The sequence below is a fragment of the Coregonus clupeaformis genome, chromosome 29 (genome assembly GCF_020615455.1).
Source record: "Coregonus clupeaformis isolate EN_2021a chromosome 29, ASM2061545v1, whole genome shotgun sequence".
In the NCBI taxonomy this organism is placed as follows: Eukaryota; Metazoa; Chordata; class Actinopteri; order Salmoniformes; family Salmonidae; genus Coregonus; species Coregonus clupeaformis.
This window is the reverse complement of record NC_059220.1, coordinates 28,688,164-28,715,287: the sequence shown is the minus strand read 5'-3', so window position 1 is coordinate 28,715,287 and position 27,124 is coordinate 28,688,164. Positions and strand designations below refer to the sequence as shown.

The 27,124-nt window shown below is 41.8% G+C and overlaps 3 protein-coding genes across 7 annotated transcripts; 2 read left to right on the top strand and 1 right to left on the bottom strand.

The window, feature by feature from the left end:
• Window positions 1-49: 49 nt before the first annotated feature.
• On the top strand, window positions 50-10,105 carry syf2 (SYF2 pre-mRNA-splicing factor). The gene is made up of 7 exons (XM_041855317.2): window positions 50-169; window positions 568-663; window positions 1,820-1,945; window positions 2,757-2,874; window positions 5,636-5,726; window positions 6,242-6,340; window positions 9,595-10,105. The coding sequence occupies exons 1-7, from the start codon at window positions 152-154 to the stop codon at window positions 9,758-9,760; spliced, it is 714 nt and encodes a 237-aa protein (XP_041711251.1). The 5' UTR covers window positions 50-151; the 3' UTR covers window positions 9,761-10,105.
• Window positions 10,106-18,222: 8,117 nt separating this feature from the next.
• Window positions 18,223-21,537, bottom strand: rsrp1 (arginine/serine-rich protein 1). 5 transcript variants are annotated; one of them, XM_041855313.2, is made up of 5 exons: window positions 21,269-21,537; window positions 20,225-20,819; window positions 19,474-20,115; window positions 18,733-19,279; window positions 18,223-18,600 (listed from the first exon to the last, which is right to left on the bottom strand). In XM_041855313.2, exons 2-3 carry the CDS (start codon window positions 20,817-20,819, stop codon window positions 19,859-19,861), a joined length of 852 nt encoding a protein of 283 aa, XP_041711247.1. In that variant the 5' UTR covers window positions 21,269-21,537; the 3' UTR covers window positions 18,223-18,600; window positions 18,733-19,279; window positions 19,474-19,858. The 5 variants fall into 5 exon arrangements, with proteins under 5 accessions (XP_041711247.1, XP_041711246.1, XP_041711248.1 ...); XM_041855312.2 differs by having other exon boundaries at window positions 18,733-19,254; XM_041855314.2 differs by having other exon boundaries at window positions 18,733-19,251.
• Window positions 21,538-23,568: 2,031 nt separating this feature from the next.
• Window positions 23,569-27,012, top strand: LOC121544385 (microsomal glutathione S-transferase 3). Its single transcript, XM_041854325.2, has 4 exons — window positions 23,569-23,814; window positions 24,422-24,544; window positions 26,108-26,180; window positions 26,564-27,012. The coding sequence occupies exons 1-4, from the start codon at window positions 23,689-23,691 to the stop codon at window positions 26,680-26,682; spliced, it is 441 nt and encodes a 146-aa protein (XP_041710259.1). The 5' UTR covers window positions 23,569-23,688; the 3' UTR covers window positions 26,683-27,012.
• Window positions 27,013-27,124: the final 112 nt, after the last annotated feature.

Sequence of the window (27,124 nt, the reverse complement as noted above, 5' to 3'; positions counted from 1 at the left end):
CCCCTCGCATCTCTTTAAACAAAATCTAAATAAGCTAAATAATATGACATCTTTGATTGAGTTGACAGAATTTCTATGATGACGGTCCTGTTCCGTTCATTGCGTAACATCCGACATTCAGGGTGAAGACTTCCTGACTGCCTGCTCCACGATGGCGTCCTGCTCTGAGGTTGGTGTTTTGACGAATTATATCCTGAAATAATAAAAAGGGGGGTTTCATTAGTTTTGACTAAGATATACAGTTACTGAAAATCAAACTGACATTTTAAATATATTAGTGTACCCAATGCAGAACCCATATCAGTAATTCTAATGACTTTGTTTACAGTCTCATGGCTAGCGCCAACAGCCTTACGTAGCTAACTTGCTAGCATTTCAGACCATTCCCTTTATCCCTCTTAGCTATATATGTATCTTTCGATTTGCTTTTAGCCACTGATGTGTTTGTATTATGGATTAGCATGATAAGTAACTTAGCTAGCGTTACCTTGCTGTGTCTTGCCATTGTACAGCATGGATCCAACATTACTTATGTTAGCTAACTAATGTTTATGCGATTTTCCATAGGGATCTGCGTCGGTCAGTTATGAGCCGACCGAAAGTGCTGCATCTCAGAAGAGAGAGGAGAGACTACGAAAATTCCGGGAACTGCATTTCAAAAGGGTGAGTTTGTTCAAAGGTTCTCCTATTTCAGACACCTTCTATTAACGTCTTAGCCCAATAATGGACAAAATGAGCCTAACGTTACTCCTTATAGACTAAGGCTCCAGCCCAAAAGCCAGCAGAAGGCTATGTTGAGTCATTTCATCTTACCGTCCAAAGCAAAAACCAAAGGGAATTTATGCAGCTGGCTATACACTTATCCCCCGTGGACCGGTTCGTACATAAAACATTCTCCATTCAGGCTGCAAATGCGTCGATTTCCTCCATAACTCGATTTAATGGCAGGAGAAAATATGCATACTTTCTTTATGACACAACAGTGCTATAGTGGCTAATGCTAGTCCCGGATGTTTAGTATGGCGTTCAGCCAATCAGACCAGGGGTGAAAAAAGACTGCTGCAACCTGATTGGCTGAACGCGATATGCAACATTCGGACTAGCAAGCAAACTAACAAGCGCTGTAACATGGACATGTGGGAACCCTATAAAGTTTTGTTGTAGTTTAACCTTTTTTTTTTTTTGAAAAATATTTCTCACAGATATGTTCCTTATGTTTCCAAAATCGTACCCCAAGCGATGCGTTTTAACGTTCAGAACGAGCATCAGTGCTCATCACAAAACTTCCCCGGCCAGAACATACTATTGTCAATGGGTACTAAAGATAGTTAGCGTCTATGAATGGGTTAGTAACATCTTAGTAGCGTACCCTCATTTGAGCTCACAAGTAGGACTCCTGTGTGGACTCCTGAGTGGCGCAGTGGTCTAAGGCACTGCATCGCAGTGCTAACTGTGCCACTAGAGATCCTGGTTCGAATCCAGGCTCTGTCGCAGCCGGCCGCGACCGGGAGACTCATGGGCGGCGCACAATTGGCCCAGCGTCGTCCAGGGTAGGGGAGGGAATGGCCGGCAGGGATGTAGCTCAGTTGATAGAGCATGGTGTTTGCAACGCCAGGGTTGTGGGTTCAATTCCCACGGGGGGCCAGTATAAAAAAAAATATGTATTCACTAACTGTAAGTCGCTCTGGATAAGAGCGTCTGCTAAATGACTAAAATGTAAATGTAAATGTAAGTAGCTTGAGTTTATATGGTATATCTTGGATCTGTGTTCTTTGTATTCAAGTTCTGGAATTGATGTATTTTATGGTATCCGTTGCAGAATGAAGCACGCAAGCTCAATCACAAGGAGGTTGTGGAGGAGGACAAGAGACTGAAGCTGCCAACTAACTGGGAGGCTAAGAAAGCCCGTCTGGAGTGGGAACTCATGACCGATGAAAAGAAAAAGGTAGCGACCTCTTTATCAATGGACATAATTAACTGCTATGCATAAAGGGAAATTTCACCCAGGGTGACTCTGTTTTGATCGTGTCTGAGGCATTTCTAGGTCAGTGAGATGGGTTTCACACATAATTGGCCACAAAGAAGGCAGGTCTGGGCTTCGCGCGTCGAACGGTACACCCGATGACTGCATCCGGTGTATTGACTTGGTGGACAAGATCTAAAAATGACTGTAGTCCTGCCTTGTGGCATTTCGCGAAGCTACTATATGTTTGTCGGCATGTGGATATGGTTGTCCTTGTTCGATAGAGCCATTGGACGTCTTTCAGCGATGTTCCTATCGGCTGATTAATTGCTAGATGTACAAGGGAACACATTTCTTTCCAGTCTCTAAAAGACTACAGCTCGGTGTGGGGTGGAGCTTCCTGCTCTGGCCCTTTTGTGCATTCACTGTGAATGCTGGACCTTGTGGTTCACTATGAGCAGACAAATACACAGGAAGTCGAAACTTCCTGATTCTAATAGGGAAATGAAAATGTGCGCATTTTATCTTGCGTTGAGGAATGTAATGTTAATATAGTAATGACTATATACAGTGGCAGAGCTAAGGTGAAATAATTATTATCATAGAGACTGCTTTGTTGGATGAACAGTCATGTGTAAGCTGATGTTTTTTTGTTGGCTGGTCAAAAAGATGTGAGAAGTCAACTGCAAATTGTGTACCTTAGGATAATAGATAAGTAATGTTATAAGTTATCTAGTAATTGTATGTACTCTGTTGCTGTTTAGTGACTTGGTGTGTTTCTGTGTGATTTCAGGAGTGTGCGGCCAAAGGGGAGGACTATGACAGGGTGAAACTGCTGGAGATCAGTGCTGAGGATGCTGAGCGGTGGGAGCGAAAGAAGAAGAAGAAGAACCCTGACCCAGGATTCTCAGGTGAGAGATAGGACTCCTTTACTGAGTGAACAGGACTTCCATCCCTCAGCTGGTCAGTTTTCCTGAACAAGAAAAACTGGTCCCTATTTATAGGCTATTATATATTATACTGAACAAAAATATAAACGCAACATGTAAAGTGTTTGTCCCATGTTTCATGAGCAAAAAAAGAAATCCATGACAGTTTCCATACGCATGAAAAGCTTATTTCTCTAAGTTTTGCCCACAAATGTGTTTACATCCCTGTTAGTGAGCTTTTCTCCTTTGCTAAGATAATCCATGCACCTGACCAGTGTGGCATATCAAGAAGCTGATTAAACAGCATGATCTATTACACAGGTGCACCTTGTGCTGGGGACATTGTCTTACACAACACAATGACGCAGATGTCTCAAGTTTTGAGGGAATGTGCAATTGGCATGCTGACTGCAGGAATGTCCACCAGAGCTGTTGGCAGATAATTAAATGTTAATTTCTCTACCATAAACTGCCTCCAATGTTGTTTTAGAGAATTTGTCAGTACGTCCAACCGGCCTCACAACCGAAGAGCATGTGTAACCACGCCAGCCCAGGACCTCCACATCCAGTTTCTTCACCTGTGTGTATTTCTGTCTGTAATAAATCCCTTTTGTGGGGAAAAACTCATTCTGATTGGCTGGGCCTGGCTCCCAATTCATCATATAGTAACCAAAAAAGTGTTAAACAAATCAAAATATATTTTAGATTTTAGATTCTTCAAAGTAGTCACCCTTTACCTTGATGACAGCTTTGCACACTCTTGCCATTTTCTCAACCAGCTTCATGAGGTAGTCACCTGGAATGCATTTCAATTAACAGGTGTGCCTTGTTAAAAGTTAATTTGTGGAATTTCTTTCCTTCTTAATGCATTTGGGCCAATCAGTTGTTGTGACGATAGGGGTTGTATACAGAAGATAGCCCTATTTGGTAAAAGACCAAGTCCAAAAACAGCTCAAATAAGCAAAGAGAAACGACAGTCCATAATTTCTTTAAGACATGAAGGTCAGTCAATCTGGAACATTTCAAGAACTTTGAAAGTTTCTTCAAGTACAGTCGCAAAAACCATCAAGCGTTATGATGAAACTGGCTCTCATGAGGACCGCCACAGGAAAGGAAGACCCAGAGTTACCTCTGCTACAGAGGATAAGTTCATTAGAGTTACCAGCCTCAGAAATTGCAGCCCAAATAAATGCTTCACAGAGTTCAAGTAACAGACGCATCTCAACATCAACTGTTCTGAGGAAACTGCATGAATCAGGCCTTCATGGTCGAATTGTTGCAAAGAAACCACAACTAAAGGACACCAATAAGAAGAAGACTTGCTTGGGCCAAGAAACATGAGCAATGGACATTAGACCGGTGGAAATCTGTCCTTTGGTCTGATGAGTCCAAATTTGAGATTTCTGGTTCCAACCGCCGTGTCTTTGTGAGACGCAGAGAGCGGATGATCTCTGCATGTGTGGTTCCCACCGTGAAACATGGAGGAGGAGGTGTGATGGTGTGGGGGTGCTTTGCTGGTGATTTTATTTAGAATTCAAGGCACACTTAACCAGCATGGCTACTACAGCATTCTGCAGCAATACGTCAACCCATCTTGTTTGTGCTTAATGGGACTATCATTTGTTTTTCAACAGGACAATGACCCAACACACCTCCAGGCGGTGTAAGGGCTATTTGACCAAGAAGTAGAGTGATGGAGTGCTCCATCAGATGACCTGGCCTCCACAATCACCTGACCTCAACCCAATTGAGATGGTTTGGGATGAGTTGGACCGCAGAGTGAAGGAAAAGCAGCCAACAAGTGCTCAGCATATGTGGGAACTCCTTCAAGACTGTTGGAAAAGCATTCCAGGTGAAGCTGGTTGAGAGAATGCCAAGAGTGTGCAAAGCTGTCATCAAGGCAAAGGGTGGCTATTTGAAGAATATAAGATATAAAATCTATTTTGATTTGTTTAACACTTTTTTGGTTACTACATGATTCCATATGTGTTATTTCATAGTTTTGAAGACTTCACTATTATTCTACAATGTAGAAAAATAGTAAAAATAAAGAAAAACCCTTGAATGAGTAGGTGTGTCCAAACCTTTGACTGGTACTGTGTGTGTGTATGCAATAATTAGGTCCCAGAGTTTTTCTGGTCAACTCACATGGTCAGGAAGAGCTCAGGCCCTCCTCTTTAGCTGAGGACCATTCAATCGGGGGCTTGGAGAACACCTACCAGTATGTTTTGCTGTACATCCTCAATCAGTTTTTTTTATCAGGCTATCACCTAAAATAAGATTTACACCTGGGGAAACAAGTGGGAAAGAGTGACTGTTTACTGTGGTGCTGTAGAGCATGGTTGTTTGTAAAGACCTCCTCAGCTCCACAAAGACCAGTCTTTAAGGCAGCAGAAATTAAATTGCGGGAGAGGGCTACTGGAGGTGGTACAGTCACTCCACCACAGTGCAGCCCTGTACAGAGGAATTCTGGGTGCGTGTAAAGACCCCTTGGGATAAATAATTTTTAACTGCCTCCAATTTAATCTGCCAAAAATGATCGCTGTGTTCCCCGAATATGGCTGCCATCTGTTGCATCAAAACGTCTCTGAATTAAACCTCTGGGGAGAAAATTATCACCAGAGGGGCTTGAAAGGGCCTCATCTCCCTTAACCAGACGCAGGTTTTGTCGCAGGGCTTTGCGCCTGCTTGTCGTTAGTTCCGGTAATTATAACCTCTCTTGTTTGCTGCCATTGGCCCGCAGGTTACGCAGAGGCCCAGCTGCGACAGTACCAGCGCCTCACCAAGCAGATCAAACCAGACATGGACAGCTACGAGAGGCAGAGAGAGCAGTGGTGAGTCGGAGCCTCTTCATAAAACTCCTTTCGCTCTCTTCCTTTTCCATTACTGAGTGTTTCAGAGAGACCGTATTTCCCCCATAAAATGAGTAGCATGACATGTTTTATTTCGTCAGACTTAAGCTTTTAGTTATTTTAGATAATTGATGCTGCCATCACAGTTTTCACAGATCAGTGTGCCCCTCTCCTGCTCCTGGGTTAGTTTAGACATAGCCACAGACTCACATAATCATTTAATGTCTTGAAAGCGTCAATGTGAGGCAAACGCTCAAGAGGAACGGTATGGTTATAGTTATGGTGGGCTTTCTTGATCAGCCAAAGATGAGTTCAGTACCCACAGGTTTTTCCCCTTAATGGCTGCCACATGTGGAGCTGTGAAGGGGGCAGTACACTAAAGAATAATGTTCCTAGTCATAGAGATGACTGGTATTCAGTTTGGAGAGATGGATGGCGTTGAGGAGAATCATTATAATGCCTATTATGTTAACTGACTCTCCTGTTCTGTCTCACAGCGGTGAGGACTTCCACCCCACATCCAACAGTCTGATCCATGGGACCCACGTCCCATCCAAGGAGGGCATCGACCGCATGGTGGAGGATGTGGAGAAACAGTAAGCGTAACAGAGACTGAGAGATCCTATCCCCGTCTGTCCTCCCATTCAACGCACTGGAGTCCAAAACAAGGTCTATTCGTGGAATGAGTGAGAGCCCTTCGTGAATGGGACAGGCAGACCTTTGCGTGCATGAAACCTGCGGCATATATAATACCTACTGAATGAGCCCCAGTGTTAAGAGCCTGATGGGGCTGGCTGATCAGGCTCTTACTGTATCACCCGCTGAGGAGGTGCTGGAAAACTCTTGTCTTTCTATCTTAGTGGTAGACTGGGAGTGTGGCCTAGTTAATGAGCTCTCATCTCTGATTCTCAGCCCTTAGATTACCACAGCTTCTGTTGCATCTGCATGAATGGTGTTAAGTTGGCCAGACAGGCTGTCAGAAGAATGCATTTGCCCAATTCACTAATGCATTGCATGCCTTTTGAAAGAATGGCCATGGAATAGACCAGTCAAGCTGCACACTAGACCTTCCGTACCAGCTAAGGTCACAGGGGTTAAGGTTCTCCATCACTGCAATGGATTTCTGTTGTGGGTTCTGGAGAGCTCATGGATTTGGAGATAGTTGTTTAAAATAACTAATTGACTGACATCGGTTCAACTATATGAATTCCATTTTGTAATTTTTTTGTCTTTCCTGAGAGCTCGATGTGCAGTTTCTGTAGAGATAAATCAAATCAAGCCTGTACTGTGCAATGTAGTAGGGAGTTATAGTTTCCAACAGGCCAATATTCTACATAGTTTAGTGCAGAAAACATGGTAATTAACTACAATGACCATAATTCATTGCGTGCCCGCTTAAACTGGTCTGGTCTGTGAGGCGCAGACAAGGAGACTGAGAGAATGCATGATCTAAGTGATTGATAGTTGGTATTCAGCAGTCATAAAAGTATGCCTTAATTACTTTGAAGAACTACTAAAATTGTGATTTTGTCAGACAGCAGCTCTATAGAGATGAGATGATGACTTGGAATGAAATAATAAAGTCATGTGAATAAATTATGGTTAACAAGTGATAAGCATTAATGGGCAGTCACTACCATCATGGGACATTTATTGTTTTATTCTGTGCTACAGCATTCAACCCACCTAAAGCATACTGCATTTAATGTATAAAAAAATTGGAAATAAAAAACCATGATTATTTTTTTAGTAATCAAACTGAACCTACCTCAAAAAGCACTAATCGCTCAGCACTAGAGATGACATAGCCTAATACAGAAGCATGTCTGTTCTACGAAATATGTGCACTGAACTGACATGCATGATTGTTGCAGACACTCTGATGAAGGGAGTAGTCCCTAACAATATTATATAATGCACACCACCACTGCGCTCAACTCAAACAGCAGTGTGTAGCCTACTGTAGCTGCTTCAAAGGCTATACTTTATCACTCAGGATGCAACTTTCCATTGCTACTATTTTTGCCATGTAATGATATTAAAAACGAAATCAGACAACCCCATATTAGAATAGTTTACCTATTTACCTAGTCGGCTTGTTGATGTGTGTTCTATGCGAGATAAATATTCATTTCGAGGCGCATTCAAGTTGCGAGAGATGTATAGAGACGGAAACGTATTCTGACAAGCAGTCAATGCACAACAATTCTTAATGCAATCGCGGGAAAACACTTTTGAAAGCAGTTTTGGCAAATATATTTTGAAAGCAGTTTTGGCTTTTGTTAAAAACGAGGGGGTCCCAGTTTTCCATTGCTACCACGTTTTTTTCTTTATTCCTTCAATAGACGGGTTGGTTGTTTAGCAACAAAACCGACGCGTGCACAACTATGGGGCAAAACAGACAGGGTTGGTTTAGATTGTTGACAACATATTTATTGAAAACATAAATACATTTGCACAATGAGCACTTTTTGTCTCCCAACTACATTGTTACAGTTGTTGGTTAGCTTGTGAATTTTTACCATATTAGCATAGACATGACATCAGTCAAAACACATCAAAACATTACATGGTATCAAGAACAAGATAAAACTAGCTGAAACGAGCCACCTACGATTCCCAACATAGCTAGCAACAATGACAAGAAGCTGCCATCCAGAATCAAAACACAGGCCTTCTGCCCCATTGAAGCGTGCGTTGTCATCTAACCCGTCTATTGCACGAGTGGCATCGATTTATAAATGAGTTTCAAGTATGGTTTAGGCGCAGCTGTGCAACAACAGAGCTCTTAAAGGGACAATGGCATCTTATAAGTGCAATGACATACTTTGTAATAGAATAAATAAAAAAAATCGAATAATTATTATTTATTTGTCATCAAATAATTATTCATAATTATAACAATCAGGATGTTGTGTCCAATGGGGTAACTGCAGATGGACAACCCCCATGCTTCAGCCTATGTCAATTTTATATCCACTATGCTGCATCAGTCAGGATACAGGTGATGATGCTTATGGGCTATATGCATGGTCCAATATGTTAACATAATTTTTCCAATATGTTATTGGGCTCATTTCTGGAGGTGGAAATTATATTTTAGATGGTGTCATTTTATTTTATTTCATTTTGGAGTAGAATGTCCTTTTAAGAAATCACCAGAACTGAGCTTCTCAGTCCTTCTACATAAAAATTATCCTGGGGAGGACCACGGGCCACCTAAGCAAGGAGACTGGAACTGGTCGAAGTCATACTGTTTAATACATGTACAAAATTATCCTCTTTCCCTAAAAGCATGATGGTCATGACTTTCTTACATGAAAGGGGAGGTAAACTTGGCCCCAGACAGTCGATCTGAAATCGACTTAAGTTTTGTTTGTTCTTGCTTTAACCCCTGAGGTCAAGTCCTCATGTCCCACGCACCTGACCAGCATATTCCTTGCCCTAGTGTCCCTGGGTTACATTAGCCCTTACTCATTCTCTCCTCTCTCTTCGTCCAGCTATATTTGGGAGGCCTTGTGTTAGTGATGGTCCTGTGAGAGATCAGACGTGGCAGAAGCTGCCAGGGCATGACGCACATCTCTGTTTAGAAGACACTATGTAAAGGCTGTGAGTTAGCAGATTGACTCTGTATGTGCCTGTGTGTTCGAGTAGAAGGTTGTTCATTGGTGCTTTGGCATATGATCGTTTAGGGATCGTTGCTTTTGTGTGATGGTGAGTTGTTCTGGAGAGATTGGATTTTAAGTAACTGAATTAGGTTTTTCTACTATGATTGTTGTCCTTTTGGTTTGTAAGTTGTGTGTGTGGTCCTTTTGGTTTCTTGACACTGATCCTTTGCTGTTCTTCACAGGATCGAGAAGCGGGCCAAATACAGCCGGCGTAGGGCCTACAACGATGACGCAGACATCGACTACATCAACGAGAGGAACGCCAAGTTCAACAAGAAGGCAGAGCGGTTCTATGGCAAATACACAGCCGAGATCAAGCAGAATCTGGAGAGAGGCACAGCAGTCTAACTGGACTGGTCATTCTAATGGACACTTTCATTTCCTCTGCCATGTTGCAACTGAAGCCCATAATTATTCACTATGGTTACAGGACTGGTTATGTACATAAACTCAGTTTCAGTTGGTCCCTATGCTTACGTATCTAGGATGAAGTTTGTATTTTGACGCTGAAATTTCTTTAGAGGCATTTTATATTTAAATGTTTTTCTGTATTGTTACTATAATGCTTTTGATCAGTGGAAATGTTAAACTCTTAAGTGCAACCTGAATGATCTTCTAATGCTATTCCTGCCTTTCTGTCAGTGTTCGTATGTATGACCATGCATTTTCTTTAAATAAAACATCTTAAACTTTTTTGTTATCTAGCAGATTTGTAAGTATTGCCCTTGGTTTGTTGCATGCGGTCTGGGTTGGATGGGGGGGCTTGTCATGAGCGTGAGAATAAAACACTTATTCTCCTTAAGGCTATAGTGTGTTTCAGTTATGCCAGCAGAAGAATGTGTTAGTGCACGAGGAGATAAAAAAAAAAAAAGCAATTTAATCGTTATCGCCCACATCTCTGTTAAGCCGACTGCCTCCAAGCAGAATGATATGAGCTAGGAGAGGCTTGTGACCTAAGATGAGATCAAAGACCGTAAACAGATTCCCATGCTATCCTCACCCATCCCCCTGGTTAATTTTCTCTCATATTCTGTATCAATGCGCCCTCTATGGGTTAATAGAAAACACGATGTGGGGGTCCTACATACACATTAAATGGAATTGGATCCTTATCCTAATTTGAATCAGACATCTGAGTAATGTTTCATCTGCATTAATGAATGTGTTCTGAATAAGCCTCATGGGGTATATAAATTAGATGGGGAAGTGGGGTTTCAAAGGCTAGCGTGCAAGAAAATAGTGACAAGTTGTTTATGATTTCCTGGTAGATGAGGACGGAGTGTGGGGGGTATACAAATCACATCTGATATTTGATTCTACTTTGCAGAGTTGTTGGGACCTTGTTTGGTTCTCAGGTGAGGGTTTGTCTGATCAGCCTGAGGATATTGGCTGAAGATGATATAAAGGAAAGAAACATGAATGATCAGCTTACAGTTTAGATTATATGACGATGAGGATGCTTTGACATTTTGCCTCATGGAGGGACAACTTTGGCAGTTATCTTCTTTAGCGTTCTTAAATGGGCAGCACCATTAATTTATAGATATTTCCTCTCCCTGTTCACTATTGGGCCTATCCACAATCATTTGCCTTATGGGCAGGCATTGACCAACAGGGCTACCGTTTCATGTCTTTCCATCAGAGACCACATGAAATAACTTTTCCCTCAGTACAATGAGAAGAGAATGTGACAGGTTAGCCAAATGGCTGTTGGAAATTCTCTTTGGAGATTAATTAGATGAGAGCTTGTATAAATTGGAAACCTGTTACACAGTGATAGATAACTCAATTGTTAATGAAAATCTAATTCATGTGATTCACCCAAATAGATGCTTGGTATCCCTGGTATTAGGAGAGAAAATTTAACATCAAATAATGTTTGCCTGCGAGGGGTGACTTGTAGCATTTTTCTCAAGCCAAACTGAAAAGGCGTTCTGTGTTCCACACACAATGGAATCCTTTATGCCCTGCTGTAAACACTAGGTTTTTTCTCTCCTAAAGATGTGTCAAGACTCTTCTGTGTTATTGCCAGAATGTTCCTGATTTAGAGACTGCATCTCCCTTGTGGCCAAATCATACAAGCAGAGGAGAGGAAAATACTCTCATGTCATGTAAGAAGACAGGACGGAGAAAATCTGGCCTGAGGTGTGACTGATTACATTACTCCTGCCTGAGCGCTTGCTAGTGATGCAGAAATGAATGCTTATAAAAGTAATGATATAAGAAAATCATTGTGTGTGATGAAACCTCTAGACACACAAGGATGACAAGGCAGATCTGCTTTTCCTCCTCCCCATCTGATGAAATAAAACATTATTGTGATCTGTTTGAGACAATTCTCAATGGCATTGATATTGACATCAAAGATGTGGTGAATGTGATCATACTTGCATTTCATAGAGACATGAAGACTGTTGCTAAGGATGTACTGTATTCAACAGTGTGAGATATTTGATTGTGTGGCATGACATGGGAATATCAGATTTAAACCTGGGATTGTGGTTTAATTTATTACTCTCGCATCGATTGATAAACATTTGAAATCACAGTTGTTGGTAAATGAATAAGTTAATTTTACACATACGCCAAGATCTTGTCATAATAATAGGCTTCCTGAGTCTCAGGTAAGATGCATCTGAAGGGAAGTATCTGACTGCTAGCCACTTTCACAAGCCATAATGACACTTTGGGTTAGATCAGGTAACTCAGGAGAGAACATGTTCAAAAAAGCACAGACATTTGGCACACATCTGAGTTCTCTAATTGAACAAAGAGTTTTCAGCTCACTTGCCACTTGCCAAAACCACCTTCACAAACACTGTGCTTAAGTATGGCTGTGACTTCTGGATGATGTATGTCAAGTTTATTACACTATGAAATCTGAGCCTAAGTAAATCATCAATTAAAACCACTAAACATGAGGTGGCCATGTTGCTCGCCTGCTGAGGGTATGCAGGTAGAAGATATGACAAGCTAAGCTATGCAGTTCTTTATTTTTTTTTACAGGGGGTCTAATTCAGACCTCAAATCACTAACATAGCCATTGTCCCCCAATCAATTACTTAAATTAGCTTGGCTTTAAAGGGGCAATCAGCAATTGCTACATCAATTTTTTTTTTTACTTATAAATGAATGACATGTACCCATTGACTCTTGAAGAATATAACTTATAAATGCCTCATGAGCTTAGTTCAACTGTCGTACCCCATCAGAACTCAAAATATAAGCTTGTTTTACTCCAATGTTTGTAAACAAAGTAAATGTAAACAAATACTGTACAGCCTAAAAATATGTTTAAAACTATCATTTTGATACCATGGATGGTCAGTCCTTGCAGCCATTGCTCGGTCTATTAATTTGAGAGTGGTACATTTCTCCAGCCCCGTCCCTCAGCTTTTTACCGAAACAAGGGTGGGGATGCGCTTTGTTATCGTTTCTACTGCTAATTGTAGCTTAACCACCAAAAGCAAGTCCATCACTAAACTAGTTGTCAGTGTCACTCATCTCTTGAAAAACCATTCCACCGCTAAACTAGCTTTGTCAGTGTCACACATTTCTTAAAGTGTTTAGGAATCACAAGTTCTGCAGCACTCTTCAGTGGTGCAACCATGACACTATGTGGTCAACATTTGCAGTACAGCCTACTAATATAACAGCCGCAGCACATCAAGACACTGTAGGAAACCTTGATTTGATTCTGCTATACTTTAAAATGGTTTCATATTGCAGTATGCACACATCCAGTGCCATTTCTAGGCATAAGCCACTTAGGGCCCCCAACCCTAAGGAAGTCAGACAGGGTCTCAACCAATGATTTATATAAACACTAGATGACTGACAGGTGGCGCTGTTTTGAAGTCACTGCACCTCCTTCTTGGCACTACCCCACCATTGTAAAAAAATTTTTGGAAGCTATAGAAATGCATTTATTAAGGCCTATATTTCTTTTTGCCACGTTTATTCTATTAGACACCTTAATGCACGAGTCAAACTCATTCCACTGTACTTGATTAATTAAGGTCACTAATTAGTAAAGAACTCCCCTCACATGGTTGTCTAGGTCTTAATTGAAAGGAAAAACCAAAAGCCCACAGACACTATACTACATGGAATGAGTTTGACACCCCTGCCTTAATGCATACTTTAAAATTATATTATGTGACCTAAACATACAAATAAAAAATTAACGAATATTCAAAAAAAGTATAATAAAAGTATAATTATTTTAAATTACTAATGTTATCATCTCTACTACAACAACAAAAATAATTAAATGTACAGTAAATACAGTGGGGGAAAAAAGTATTTAGTCAGCCACCAATTGTGCAAGTTCTCCCACTTAAAAAGATGAGAGAGGCCTGTAATTTTCATCATAGGTATACGTCAACTATGACAGACAAATTGAGAAAAAATAATCCAGAAAATCACATTGTAGGATTTTTTATGAATTTATTTGCAAATTATGGTGGAAAATAAGTATTTGGTCAATAACAAAAGTTTCTCAATACTTTGTTATATACCCTTTGTTGGCAATGACACAGGTCAAACGTTTTCTGTAAGTCTTCACAAGGTTTTCACACACGGTTGCTGGTATTTTGGCCCATTCCTCCATGCAGATCTCCTCTAGAGCAGTGATGTTTTGGGGCTGTTGCTGGGCAACACAGACTTTCAACTCCCTCCAAAGATTTTCTATGGGGTTGAGATCTGGAGACTGGCTAGGCCACTCCAGGACCTTGAAATGCTTCTTACGAAGCCACTCCTTCGTTGCCCGCGCGGTGTGTTTGGGATTATTGTCATGCTGAAAGACCCAGCCACGTTTCATCTTCAATGCCCTTGCTGATGGAAGGAGGTTTTCACTCAAAATCTCACGATACATGGCCCCATTCATTCTTTCCTTTACACGGATCAATCGTCCTGGTCCCTTTGCAGAAAAACAGCCCCAAAGCATGATGTTTCCACCCCCATGCTTCACAGTAGGTATGGTGTTCTTTGGATGCAACTCAGCATTCTTTGTCCTTCAAACACGACGAGTTGAGTTTTTACCAAAAAGTTCTATTTTGGTTTCATCTGACCATATGACATTCTCCCAATCCTCTTCTGGATCATCCAAATGCACTCTAGCAAACTTCAGACGGGCCTGGACATGTACTGGCTTAAGCAGGGGGACACGTCTGGCACTGCAGGATTTGAGTCCCTGGCGGCGTAGTGTGTTACTGATGGTAGGCTTTGTTACTTTGGTCCCAGCTCTCTGCAGGTCATTCACTAGGTCCCCCTGTGTGGTTCTGGGATTTTTGCTCACCGTTCTTGTGATCATTTTGACCCCACGGGGTGAGATCTTGCGTCGAGCCCCAGATCGAGAGAGATTATCAGTGGTCTTGTATGTCTTCCATTTCCTAATAATTGCTCCCACAGTTGATTTCTTCAAACCAAGCTGCTTACCTATTGCAGATTCAGTCTTCCCAGCCTGGTGCAGGTCTACAATTTTGTTTCTGGTGTCCTTTGACAGCTCTTTGGTCTTGGCCATAGTGGAGTTTGGAGTGTGACTGTTTGAGGTTGTGGACAGGTGTCTTTTATACTGATAACAAGTTCAAACAGGTGCCATTAATACAGGTAACGAGTGGAGGACAGAGGAGCCTCTTAAAGAAGAAGTTACAGGTCTGTGAGAGACAGAAATCCTGCTTGTTTGTAGGTGACCAAATACTTATTTTCCACCATAATTTGCAAATAAATTCATTAAAAATCCTACAATGTGATTTTCTGGATTTTTTTTTCTCAATTTGTCCGTCATAGTTGACGTGTACCTATGATGAAAATTACAGGCCTCTCTCATCTTTTTAAGTGGGAGAACTTGCACAATTGGTGGCTGACTAAATACTTTTTTTCCCCACTGTACAATTAAATGAAATACAGTAGAATTCCATTTATTCCTGTGTGGAGGACTGCTTTTCTGAATGCCAATATGGCCGACCAGTGGCTTCAAAGCCTCTCATTGGCCAATAAATCGCATCAGCAATCCACGGTTTATATACATCATTGGTCTCACCTTACTGTTAGTTAGGATAGTAGAATACACAACGTGCAATTTCGAAATTTGGTAGTGCATCAGCAATTTCCTCTTGTTATTTCTGTCACTGACAGACTCTCAATTACCCCATGTCAGCTAACATTTTATTGACTGCTAGGTTAGTCTAGCCAGCTACCTAAACCTTGCAGTAATCATGGCCAAATTCCTGACCGGGCACATGCCCAGTGGCCCTGACCTCCAGGGGGCACCCATTGATTTTGTTATTCACTCACTCAGATATATGTAGCTCAGTTGGTAGAGCTTGGCGCTTGCAACGCCAGGGTTGTGGGTTCGATTCCCACGGAGGGCCAGTATGAAAAAATATATATACAGTGGGGAGAACAAGTATTTGATACACTGCCGATTTTGCAGGTTTTCCTACTTACAAAGCATGTAGAAGTCTGTAATTTTTATCATAGGTACACTTCAACTGTGAGAGACGGAATCTAAAACAAAAATCCAGAAAATCACATTGTATGATTTTTAAGTAATTAATTTGCATTTTATTGCATGACATAAGTATTTGATCACCTACCAACCACTAAGAATTCCGGCTCTCACAGACTTGTTAGTTTTTCTTTAAGAAGCCCTCCTGTTCTCCACTCATTACCTGTATTAACTGCACCTGTTTGAACTCGTTACCTGTATAAAAGACACCTGTCCACACACTCAATCAAACAGACTCCAACCTCTCCACAATGGCCAAGACCAGAGAGATGTGTAAGGACATCAGGGATAAAATTGTAGACCTGCACAAGGCTGGGATGGGCTACAGGACAATAGGCAAGCAGCTTGGTGAGAAGGCAACAACTGTTGGCGCAATTATTAGAAAATGGAAGAAGTTCAAGATGACGGTCAATCACCCTCGGTCTGGGGCTCCATGCAAGATCTCACCTCGTGGGGCATCAATGATCATGAGGAAGGTGAGGGATCAGCCCAGAACTACACGGCAGGACCTGGTCAATGACCTGAAGAGAGCTGGGACCACAGTCTCAAAGAAAACCATTAGTAACACACTACGCTGTCATGGATTAAAATCCTGCAGCGCACGCAAGGTCCCCCTGCTCAAGCCAGCGCATGTCCAGGCCCGTCTGAAGTTTGCCAATGACCATCTGGATGATCCAGAGGTGGAATGGGAGAAGGTCATGTGGTCTGATGAGACAAAAATATAGCTTTTTGGTCTAAACTCCACTCGCCATGTTTGGAGGAAGAAGAAGGATGAGTACAACCCCAAGAACACCATCCCAACCGTGAAGCATGGAGGTGGAAACATCATTCTTTGGGGATGCTTTTCTGCAAAGGGGACAGGACGACTGCACCGTATTGAGGGGAGGATGGATGGGGCCATGTATCGCGAGATCTTGGCCAACAACCTCCTTCCCTCAGTAAGAGCATTGAAGATGGGTCGTGGCTGGGTCTTCCAGCATGACAAAGACCCGAAACACACAGCCAGGGCAACTAAGGAGTGGCTCCGTAAGAAGCATCTTAAGGTCCTGGAGTGGCCTAGCCAGTCTCCAGACCTGAACCAAATAGAAAATATTTGGAGGGAGCTGAAAGTCTGTATTGCCCAGCAACAGCCCCGAAACCTGAAGGACCTGGAGGTCAAAATCCCTGCTGCAGGGTGTGCAAACCTGGTCAAGACCTACAGGAAACGTATGATCTCTGTAATTGCAAACAAAGGTTTCTGTACGAAATATTAAGTTCTGCTTTTCTGATGTATCAAATACTTATGTCATGCAATAAAATGCAAATTAATTACTTAAAAATCATACAATGTGATTTTCTGGATTTTTGTTTTAGATTCCGTCTCTCACAGTTGAGGTGTACCTATGATAAAAATTACAGACCTCTACATGCTTTGTAAGTAGGAAAACCTGCAAAATCGGCAGTGTTTCAAATACTTGTTCTCCCCACTGAATAATGTATGCACTCACTAACTGTAAGTCGCTCAGGATAAGAGCGTCTGCTAAATGACTAAAATGTAAATATGTCATGGCAAAATGTGCAGAATTGCAGGAAATTAGCTTTAAAGAGCGACTGAACGCACCAAATCTGTTTCTCTGTTGCGCATTATGAAAAACGAGATTTCAGTCTTGAGGGTGTGGTTCGATGTGGCAGTTACTGATGTTTGTCCCCCATGATACACTATAGGAACAAAGCCAGTGTCGCTTCCTCCGATCTGTGTGTGTTCTGAGGTAGTATTGGATAGAGCGCAGTCACCGCAGCTGTGTATCCAGTGTTAGTGGGCAAGTGAGAATTGTCCAAATCAAAACCAAACCATCAAGTCATGACGAACTCAATTACAAAACTGTTTTGGACCACTGACTTTGACCAAAATGATGATACTTACACTTTGTAGTCAATTTTGACACTAGAATAAATGTTTGACTAATATCGATGCCACATAAGCAATTTTCTATCAAATAAATTATTTGCCTTCAGTTGAGCTTTAAAACTGCTAAAAGTTCACCATCCCATTGCAAAATGTGTAGAACTGCAGGGAATTATCTTTAAAACTTCCAAGTTCTCTCCAGCAAAATGAGTTGAATCGCATTAAATACATTTTAAAACTGCAAAATGCTCTCTACCCCATGGGAAAATGTGCTTCAGAGCTGCAAATCTCTCTCCACCGCCAAGAAAGGGACCACTAAAATGTTTTGCCCGTGGGACTAACGTCACAACATTTTAAAGTAATTCCCATACTAGTAATGACTGAGGGGACACAGTAAAGTCAATGAACAAGGAATTACATTTCAAGTAAGTGTCTTTATTGACTCCCTAATCAGCATTAGACACCACAAAAAAAGTAACCCCACCTGAAATATTCTGTTCTAACCACTTAATTCACTTTAAATCTGAAATAAATAATCTACCATAAAATCAGATCGCCCAAACCCCCATGTACAAATTATATACAGTATTTACATTGTCCATGCACTCTGACACATTAGCAAGATGTGGAGAGTTAATGTTTGCACGAAGTGCGAGAAAAGGAGGATTGGACCATTTTTCTGACTGGGACCCAGTGACCAAACGGGTTCCTGCTCGTTGTGTAGTTCTCCACTCTGGGTGTTACCTTTGATGTGGTGGAAGCAACAATGGCTGTGGGCTTGGCCACTGAATTCTGTGTGAACAAATTAAAGAGAATCACATTAGAATCCAATACAATTTAAGTGTGGTGCCCAATACGTCAAGGAAAATTCGAGGCATTTTTAAATACATGTTTTCTGCTAAACTAAATACTTGCATCACTTACATGAATACTGAATGAGATCATCTTTTTCTTGGGAGACATATTAGGGGTTGGTGCATCCTCCTCAGGCTCTTTGTCACTGCTCTGCTGCAAAGAGTAAACAAATATTATTTTAGAGTTTAGTAAAAATCAGATCAGCTGTTTTCTGGTCTCACTGTCAACACACAACAATCAATACAGTCTCCCAGATGAGCAATTGCGCACTTGGTCTATAGCTTCAACAAACTGCAGTTCCCATGCACCCCTCATTGATGTCAAAGCTATGCATCTGTTCATTACATGATTTTCACAAGGGTAGCTTTAAGCATAAACAAAAAACTATAGGAAGAAAAATCCCTTGTCTGAGTGGCATGATGATGATGCAGTTTTCCAAACCCCATCCAGAACACCACTTGTATACCACCAACTTATCTTTGGCATACGGACGGAGGGAGGTGGCCATCTGTTTAAAGTTCTCGTCAGGAATAGTCACTATAACGCAGTCCAAACGCCTGTGCTTCTTCAGAGAGTGGGAGGGAGACTCTGCTAAATAACAATGTTCTCATTTCAACTGTAAGCAAACACACATATTCAGAGTTCTAAAAATGTATTTGTATCAACGTGGAGTATTGTCAGTATAACAGTATGTTTTAATTGTGAATTGTATCTATCCATCTACGTGAGAGAAAGTAGCATAGGTGATGAATTGGGACATTACAAACTGAATTGGTAAGCCATGAAGTCAGTGAGATAATTTAAGTGTACCATTGCTGGACAAAACAATCCATCCCTGCTACTGGACTTGTATTGGCATTGTGAGCATGACAAGATTCATCTGATAACCTTTTCACGCAAACGCAATGACATCACCCAAGTCACATGACTGCCCTCTTATTCTCCTAATCCAAGGGGCCATGGAGTGAAGACCACTGTCATGTGATCTACAAAAACAGGAATAAATACAAACAAACAGAGCATGTGTGTTCTCTGATGGGTGCAAGGTTAACAGACAAGCAGTTTCACAGAAGACAGAATCAGAAGACCTGAAGTTCAGACTAAATGGGAGGGAAATACCTCCAAACTGTGGTTTAAAATGGCCTAGGTAGTGCGGTTATAATGTCAACAGCTGAACTATGAGCAATTTCAATTGCTAGGCTTCTTCTGTGTGTGTCATGTTCACAGACGGTATGTTCAACATGATCAAATCTCCCTGAACACCCACCTGTGATAGACTCTTTTGAGGGAGTGGCTCTGGTCTCACCCGTTCCTCTGGTTCTGGTGTGGCTGGTCTGGTTTTCACTTGCTGCTCCTCCAGGACGGGCTTCACACTCTCAGAAAGGTCCAGCTGCTCCACCCCCAGTGCCTGGGTGGCATTGGCTTTCGCAGTCCTGAGGAGTTCCCCCTTTTCTGAGGAAAGAAAACAGGACATATTTACATTAACACAAAGAGGTCTAATGCTTTTAAATCCATTAACTCCTAGCAAAATGAAAAGTATAGATATAAATATAAGCCTTACCCTCTATCCTGAGGCTGACAACTGAGCATCCTGAAGATCTGGATCTGGAGCGGCTCGTGTAGGTCTTGTGGCTTCTGTAGGGTGATCCAGAAAACCTGCACTTGTACCTGCCCACAGAAACCCTCCTCCGGCTGGCTGACCTGGAGCGGGACCTGTGGCTCAGACGGTGTGACCTGTCTGGGGAAGAAGAGGGGCTGTAGGAGCGAGAGTGGGCCCTGTAACAGCGCGGTGGTGAGCAGTGGCGCCTATGTCCGTGGGCCTGTCGGTGTTGACGGCAGCAACGTGAGCTGGAGGAGGCTCTGTGGCAGCGCGGGTGTGATCGGGACCTGGGACGGGTCCGAGGGCTGCCGTTGGAGGAGTGGGATGATCTGGACCTGTGACGTCCCCTACAAGCATCATTTCGTTTAACTTGTCGTCTAGAGCCAGAGGAATGGCTACTGTTATGACTACTTCTAGAGGGGTAACGAGAATGGGGAGGGGAAGAGGCAGAGCTGGATTGGGCATCCTGGTCAAAGATCAAGCTTATCCCTTCATTCAGAGGGGCCTGGGCCATTTCAGCATGTGAATCCTTCCCTTCGGTCTTCTTGGTGTGCATCTATAATAAAAACATACAATAAAAGTAAATAACTACCTATTTTGGAAGGAGTTGGCCTATTAAACAGAAACAAAATGGTGTAAAATTGTTAGATATCTAGTTACGATAAACATGCGTCTTGTGTAACTTGTCTCAATGTTTTTTAATAGGGTCAGTCTGAAATGGCATAACTATGACTTGATACACCTCGTACAAAAATTGCGTAACTATACTGACAACTGTTGCGAGTAGGCCTAGCTAGTCCGTCACGGTGGAAAATTCCAGATAGGAAGCACTAACGTTAGCTATAGCTACCACTGTGTCTTGCTACTAAACTAGCAGTGCTTCGAACAAGAATTAGCTAGCTAGTAGTTAACTAGACGTTGTTGTAAACTTCCTATGATGACAATTACTGAATATGGTCTTTACAGTATTGTATAGTCTAATTGTAGCTTAACCGCATTACTTACTGTATAATGCTAGCTAACGTACGTCAGTCGACTCGGCCGCGGCGCTAGGAATCCGATTCTGCTAGTAAACTAGATAATGTAATGAAATTCAATCAATTTCGAGATTAAATGTAAATGTTTCAATATAATATTCGGAGAGAAACCTTGCAAAATATTCAACTTAGATGAAAACGTCGGGTTTTAAACTAGCTAGTTTAGTATCAACTGCTGAAATAAATCTGCTACTAGCCACACAAAATGCCAAGAGCCTACGTCATCGAGTGTCGCTCTGGAAAATTCCAACCCCTCCCCTTCAAAACATTCCGCTTGTTCACGAGGTTCAGTTTGCTACAGACACTGCGCATATTCTATGTTCTTTCCACAGGACAGCGAGCTGGACAGTTTATTATTAAATCAGAAAGTCGTTCCCAGTGCTATGTGGTTTACAACCAAAGTGTATCTTCGATACACCGGAGTTGCATTAAAACATAGACATTGTTTGGGCTGAGTTTACTGGCAAGCAAACCATACAAGCAGTATGACTCCGTAGACTGTCCCTTGAGCAAGGCACTTAACCCTAATTGCTCCTATAAGTCGCTCTGGATAAGAGCGTCTGCTAAATGACTAAAATGAAATGTAAATGTACTAAACACAACGCGAGAAAATAATATATCGCGAGAGAACAGCATAATATGTAACTTCATCGTAAACGAACTATATTTATGCTGCGTTTACATACTAGTCGGAACTAGGAAATTCGGAAATGTCCGACTTGCTAACTGGTTGTAGTTATAGGCGTGCCGCGTTCAACCACTTAACAAATCGGACATTTCCGTGTTCTGTAGTTCCGAGACGAAACAGATTCACGGAAATTGGCGGAAGCGGATTATGAATTGGAATCTGAATACAATGGCGGTAGAGTCACTCACCTCCTTCCGGAGACACTTGAAACCCCACCTCTTTAAGGAATACCTGGGATAGGATAAAGTAATCCTTCTACCCCCCCTTACCCCACCCCCCCAAAAAAAAACATATTGTAAAGTGGTTATCCCACTGGCTATAAGGTGAATGCACCAATTTGTACGTCGCTCTGGATAAGAGCGTCTGCTAAATGACGTAAATGTAAATGAATCAAGGAGAATTGGAGTATTGTTCAAAAGAATGGAAAACGGAGCAAAGTAGGGTACAGTGATGATAATGACCCTTCGTATCTTGTAGGAGTACGGTTTGTTAATAAGGAGCAGCTGAGCAGAGTACCAATCTTGAAGAAAAAACCATTTGAGTTATCCAAACTGGTGGAGAGTGCTGGGTTGATTTTTTTGTGATTCTGCGGATCAGAAGGAACGTGCGTTGTGTCTTAATCGAGTTGATAAGTTTGAAGTGTTTCGTGTGTCGCTTCGGAACAGGGCACCCGTTAAGGGGGTTATATCTGGCGTTTCATGGGAAGTTGATTAGGAAGAGGAAAAATATTCCTGGAGTGATTGAAGCACGTTGGATGAATCGAGTGGTGAATAGGGGAAAAGTGAAGAGTTTCTGTTCTTTTGTTTTTTGAAATGGAGCTCTCCCCTAATGAAGTGCGGTTAGGGTATATTAACTACAGAGTTAGAGCATTTATCCAAAGAACAATGCAGTTTGAACATTTTAAAGCTTTTTTGTCATGTAGAAAGTGTTTGCAGAAGGGAGAAGCCGAGATGTACAAGATGTGGAAAATATCATATTATGTGTTATAAAGGTGAAGAAAATGTGACATGTAATTGCGGTGGGAATCATGAAGCCACGTCTTCTGAATGCCCCACAAGGGTAAAAGATAACAAGGTGGCCAAAGTCAGGGTTGTACAGAGTATTTCATATGCAGAAGCTGTGAAAAGGGTTGAGGGTTTGAATGTTGCACCAGAAGAGTCCATGGTAGTGGATAGGCCTGACATTTACACCAAGAGGATCCTGACATTTTAAAGGTTAAAAAGGTGGACTTTGTGGCCTTTATCGCAATGGTGATAAATGGCACTGCCAAGGTGGAGAAAATATCTAGGAAGATTGAAATCATTGTGATTGCGGCGGAGCGGTTCTTGGGGCTGAAAGATTTCACAGCAAAGGAGTTACATGGAATATTAGCAAAAGCCGTACCACCTTCTCAAGTCCTAGAGCCCGAGAAGGGAGATATGGAGAACTAAAAGAAGGAGGAAGTGGGAGTTTTGTTTGTTTAGGCAATGTACTATTTTTATTACGGTGGATTGTTAGAATCACTATTAAGTATGGATTTTGGTTGTTGTTGGTTTCAAACCGTCCAGTTGGTGGCGGCAATACAACTTTTGGATGTAGTTCGCCATAAAACCCACAGAAGAAGAACGTTCTGTAGTTCGGACTTGCACGGAAACGCGGTTTACACACGGAGGTTATTCGCTAATAAAAAATTAGTTGGGATTTTACTGTATTATTTTGCAATGGAAATTCTAGAGTTGGTGCCTTCAAGCTTCGGATATGTCATATTTACATACTTTTACAGCTGGATCATGTTGACTTATCTCGGTGTTAAGGTTGGAGCTGCCAGAAAGAAATACGATGTGAAGGTAAGTAAATAATGTTACTGTCAAGTGATGATGCAAAAATTGAATAACTGCGCTGCAGTGTTAGATACGTATATTTTCGCCCAGTAATCCGTCTGGAACATAGCCTTCTGATCCGAGTTTACGTAAACGAATTCCAATCATGCTCTAATTGGGAGCTTCATGCAATGTCAGTCAGTCACTTCTTGCCTTGGCTAGACATGACTAGACTTGAATGGTGCTATGTACTTAAGAGCGTTGTGCCAGTAACCGAAAGGTCGCTGGTTCTAATCCCCGAGCTGACTAGGTGAAAAATCTGTCGATGTGCCCTTGAGCAAGGCACTTAACCCTAATTGCTCCTGTAAATCGCCCTGGATAAGAGCGTCTGCTAAATGACTTAAAATGTAAATGATGCATGTGGTATAGCTATATGTTAATTTGTTTCCCCTTATGTCAAATATTAGGAATCTTGTCTTTAAGAACCTGGCCCTAATGCACCACAACTTGATCCTAACGATGATTATGCAGTTGTGGTACACATCTACTATGCTATCCCTAATTGCTGGTACAGAAAGGAGCTTAGAGAAAATATGGTACATCTCACTGTCTTTTTTTCTCCTCCCCTGGGCAGTACCCTACCATGTACAGTGACAAGGAGCAGGTGTTCAACTGCATCCAGAGGGCCCACCAGAACACACTAGAGGTGTACCCTCAGTGGCTTGTGTTCCAGACCATTGCAGCTCTTGTCTATCCAGTACGTATCCACATTAACCAACATTACCAGGTTACATCACTTACACTGCCACACACATTGGTTCTTTTTGCATTTTATGACTGGCTCTTTCACATACACTTTCAGAAACGTGTCTCACATTTTGCATGCTAATGCCTCACAGAGCATCTCTACCTAGTTGAATATAATTATTTTGTCAACTCACACACAGTGCACTATTGACCTTATTCCTGTGTAAATACTGATAGATATTACTGCTTCTAATGGAAGGTTTATCACTACAGTGACATTTTCTGATAATAAGCAGGGGTGAAAGTAGATGTAATTTCTTCCCAGTACGGGACCTCCTATGTGTGCACGTGCTTAATCATCAAATTACACGCAGAATCCCAATTAATTCAATAGGATCTCTGTGGGCCTAGTCATAAAGATTTGGCATTTAACTTTTAAAAAATATATTACCTTTTATTATTATGTATTCCCTCCCTGTTCACCCATGACTGCGTGGCCACGCATGTCTCCAACTCAATCATCAAGTTTGCGATGATACAAAAGTGGTAGGCCTGATTACCAACAACGATGAGACAACCTACAGGGAGGAGGTGAGGGAACTGGCGGAGTGGTGCCAGGAAAATAAACTCTCCCTCAACGTCAACAAAACGAAAGGAGCTGATTGTGGACCCCATCCATGTCGACGGGGTCGCAGTCGAGAGGGTGAAAAGCTTCAAGTTCCTCGGCTGGCACATCACGGACAACCTGAAATGGTCCATCCACACAGACAGTGTGGTGAAGAAGGTGCAACAGTGCCTCTTCAACCTCAGGAAGCTGAAGACATTTGTCTTGGCCCCTAAAACCCTCACAAATGTCTACAGATGCTCCATTGAGAGCATCCTGTCAGGCTCTATTACTGCCAGGTACGGCAATTGCACCTTCCGCAACCGCAGTGCTCTCCAGAGCGTGGAAGGCCAAGAAGATCATCAAGGACCTCAGCCACCCGAGCCACGGCCTGATCACCCCGCTACCATCTAGAAGGCGGAGACAGTACAGGTGCATCGAAGCTGGGACAGAGAGACTGAAAAACAGCTTCCATCTCCAGGGCATCAGACTGTTAAATAGTCACCACTAGCCGGCCTCGGCCCATTACCCTGCCCTGCACCTTAGAGACTGCTGCCCTATATACATAGTCATTGTACACTGGTCACTTGAATAATGTTTACATACTGTTTTACCCACTTCATATGTATATGCTGTATTCTAGCCATGGCTCATCCTATATAACTACTGCTGTACACACCTTTTCCATTCATATACTGTCCATAATGTCTATACACATAAGTAACCAACGTGGCTGTGGGAGTGGCATACCATGTCCTCTGGATGATAATTGACAGCCCTTTCTGTGTTGCATTGATCTGTCCTCTTTACACACCCAACAACAGCACATACCAATAAGGGCCACATCTCACTGGCGATTCAGCATCTTCTCAATTTGACAGTTTACTGACTATTGCTCTCTGTCCTACTTCCCTCACTCTGTGTTTCCCCTTCTTCTGTTACCCAATCACTCATCCCCCCACCTCTCAGACTTCTGCAACTGTGCTGGGAGCCATCTGGGTCACCAGCAGGTTCTCCTATGCCTGGGGTTACTACACTGGAGGTAAGACAATCTCTTGTAATGAGATTGCACATCATGACATCAACACCTCTCTTTGTTTATTACTTTTGAGACAGTTTCCGAGTCACAGGGCATGAGTGAAAACGGTTGGACTCCCAAGGCACTCCCTCTAGAGTTGATATGCTTTTTTAGCAACTTTACTAAGTATTTCAGCCATATTTGAATGTTATTGTTATTGCAAACAATGGTATACCATTATGAAAAGTACTACAGCTGTATTTTATGAAAATGTAATGCAAAAAGTTTGATTGCTGAAATATCCCCTCATTCTGCAAAATGGTATGATATCATAATTGGAAGAATCACACTCTTAATCAGCATTTTATAAACCGCTTTAAACTCGAATAAGTCTCTTTCCTCCTCAGATCCAGCCAAGAGAATGAAGGGTGCCTATGGGTACATTGGGTATTTTGGAGTCATCATTCTCTCCATCTCAGTGGCTTTGCAGCTGCTTAGAATCTTGCAATTGCCTGAAATATTTTGAGCCAGCTGGTTTACATTCCATATTTACCCTTTCTACTAAGTGTATCTCTTACAGTGGCTTGTGCCTGTTATTCAAACAGCTACGATATCATGTAGCTGAACAATATGATATTCTTTTCAATTATGATATTCTTTAATTGCTGTGATCTTACCAATGTGAAAACAACTATAGGCCTATGTGTTACTGCAATACAATTTAGTTTTGTTAGTTGATACTGTAAGGACCATTGATTGTGATTTGTCTTTTTTATACGATTATCAGGCATTTATTTTAACCTTCCATTCCCATGTACTGTCAACATGATGTTAATAAAGATGAATGTAAACATTGTCAGAAAAGTTATTTATATCATATTCAAGCATGCTATACATTCTGACGCTCTAGTCATGATATACAGTACCAGTAATCGTTTTAGAACACCTACTCATTCAAGGGTTTTTCT

Coding starts and splice junctions, on each gene's coding strand:
- syf2 (XM_041855317.2), top strand. Junction 1,946..2,756: donor TGACCGATGAAAAGAAAAAG/GTAGCGACCTCT, acceptor GTGTGATTTCAG/GAGTGTGCGGCCAAAGGGGA. Junction 2,875..5,635: donor CCCTGACCCAGGATTCTCAG/GTGAGAGATAGG, acceptor ATTGGCCCGCAG/GTTACGCAGAGGCCCAGCTG.
- rsrp1 (XM_041855311.2), bottom strand. CDS start 20,819: ATGCACACCAAGAAGACCGAAGGGAAGGATTCACATGCTGAAATGGCC. Junction 20,116..20,224: donor TGTCAGCCTCAGGATAGAGG/GTAAGGCTTATA, acceptor TTCTTTCCTCAG/AAAAGGGGGAACTCCTCAGG.
- LOC121544385 (XM_041854325.2), top strand. CDS start 23,689: ATGGAAATTCTAGAGTTGGTGCCTTCAAGCTTCGGATATGTCATATTT. Junction 24,545..26,107: donor TTGCAGCTCTTGTCTATCCA/GTACGTATCCAC, acceptor CCCACCTCTCAG/ACTTCTGCAACTGTGCTGGG. Junction 26,181..26,563: donor CTGGGGTTACTACACTGGAG/GTAAGACAATCT, acceptor TTTCCTCCTCAG/ATCCAGCCAAGAGAATGAAG.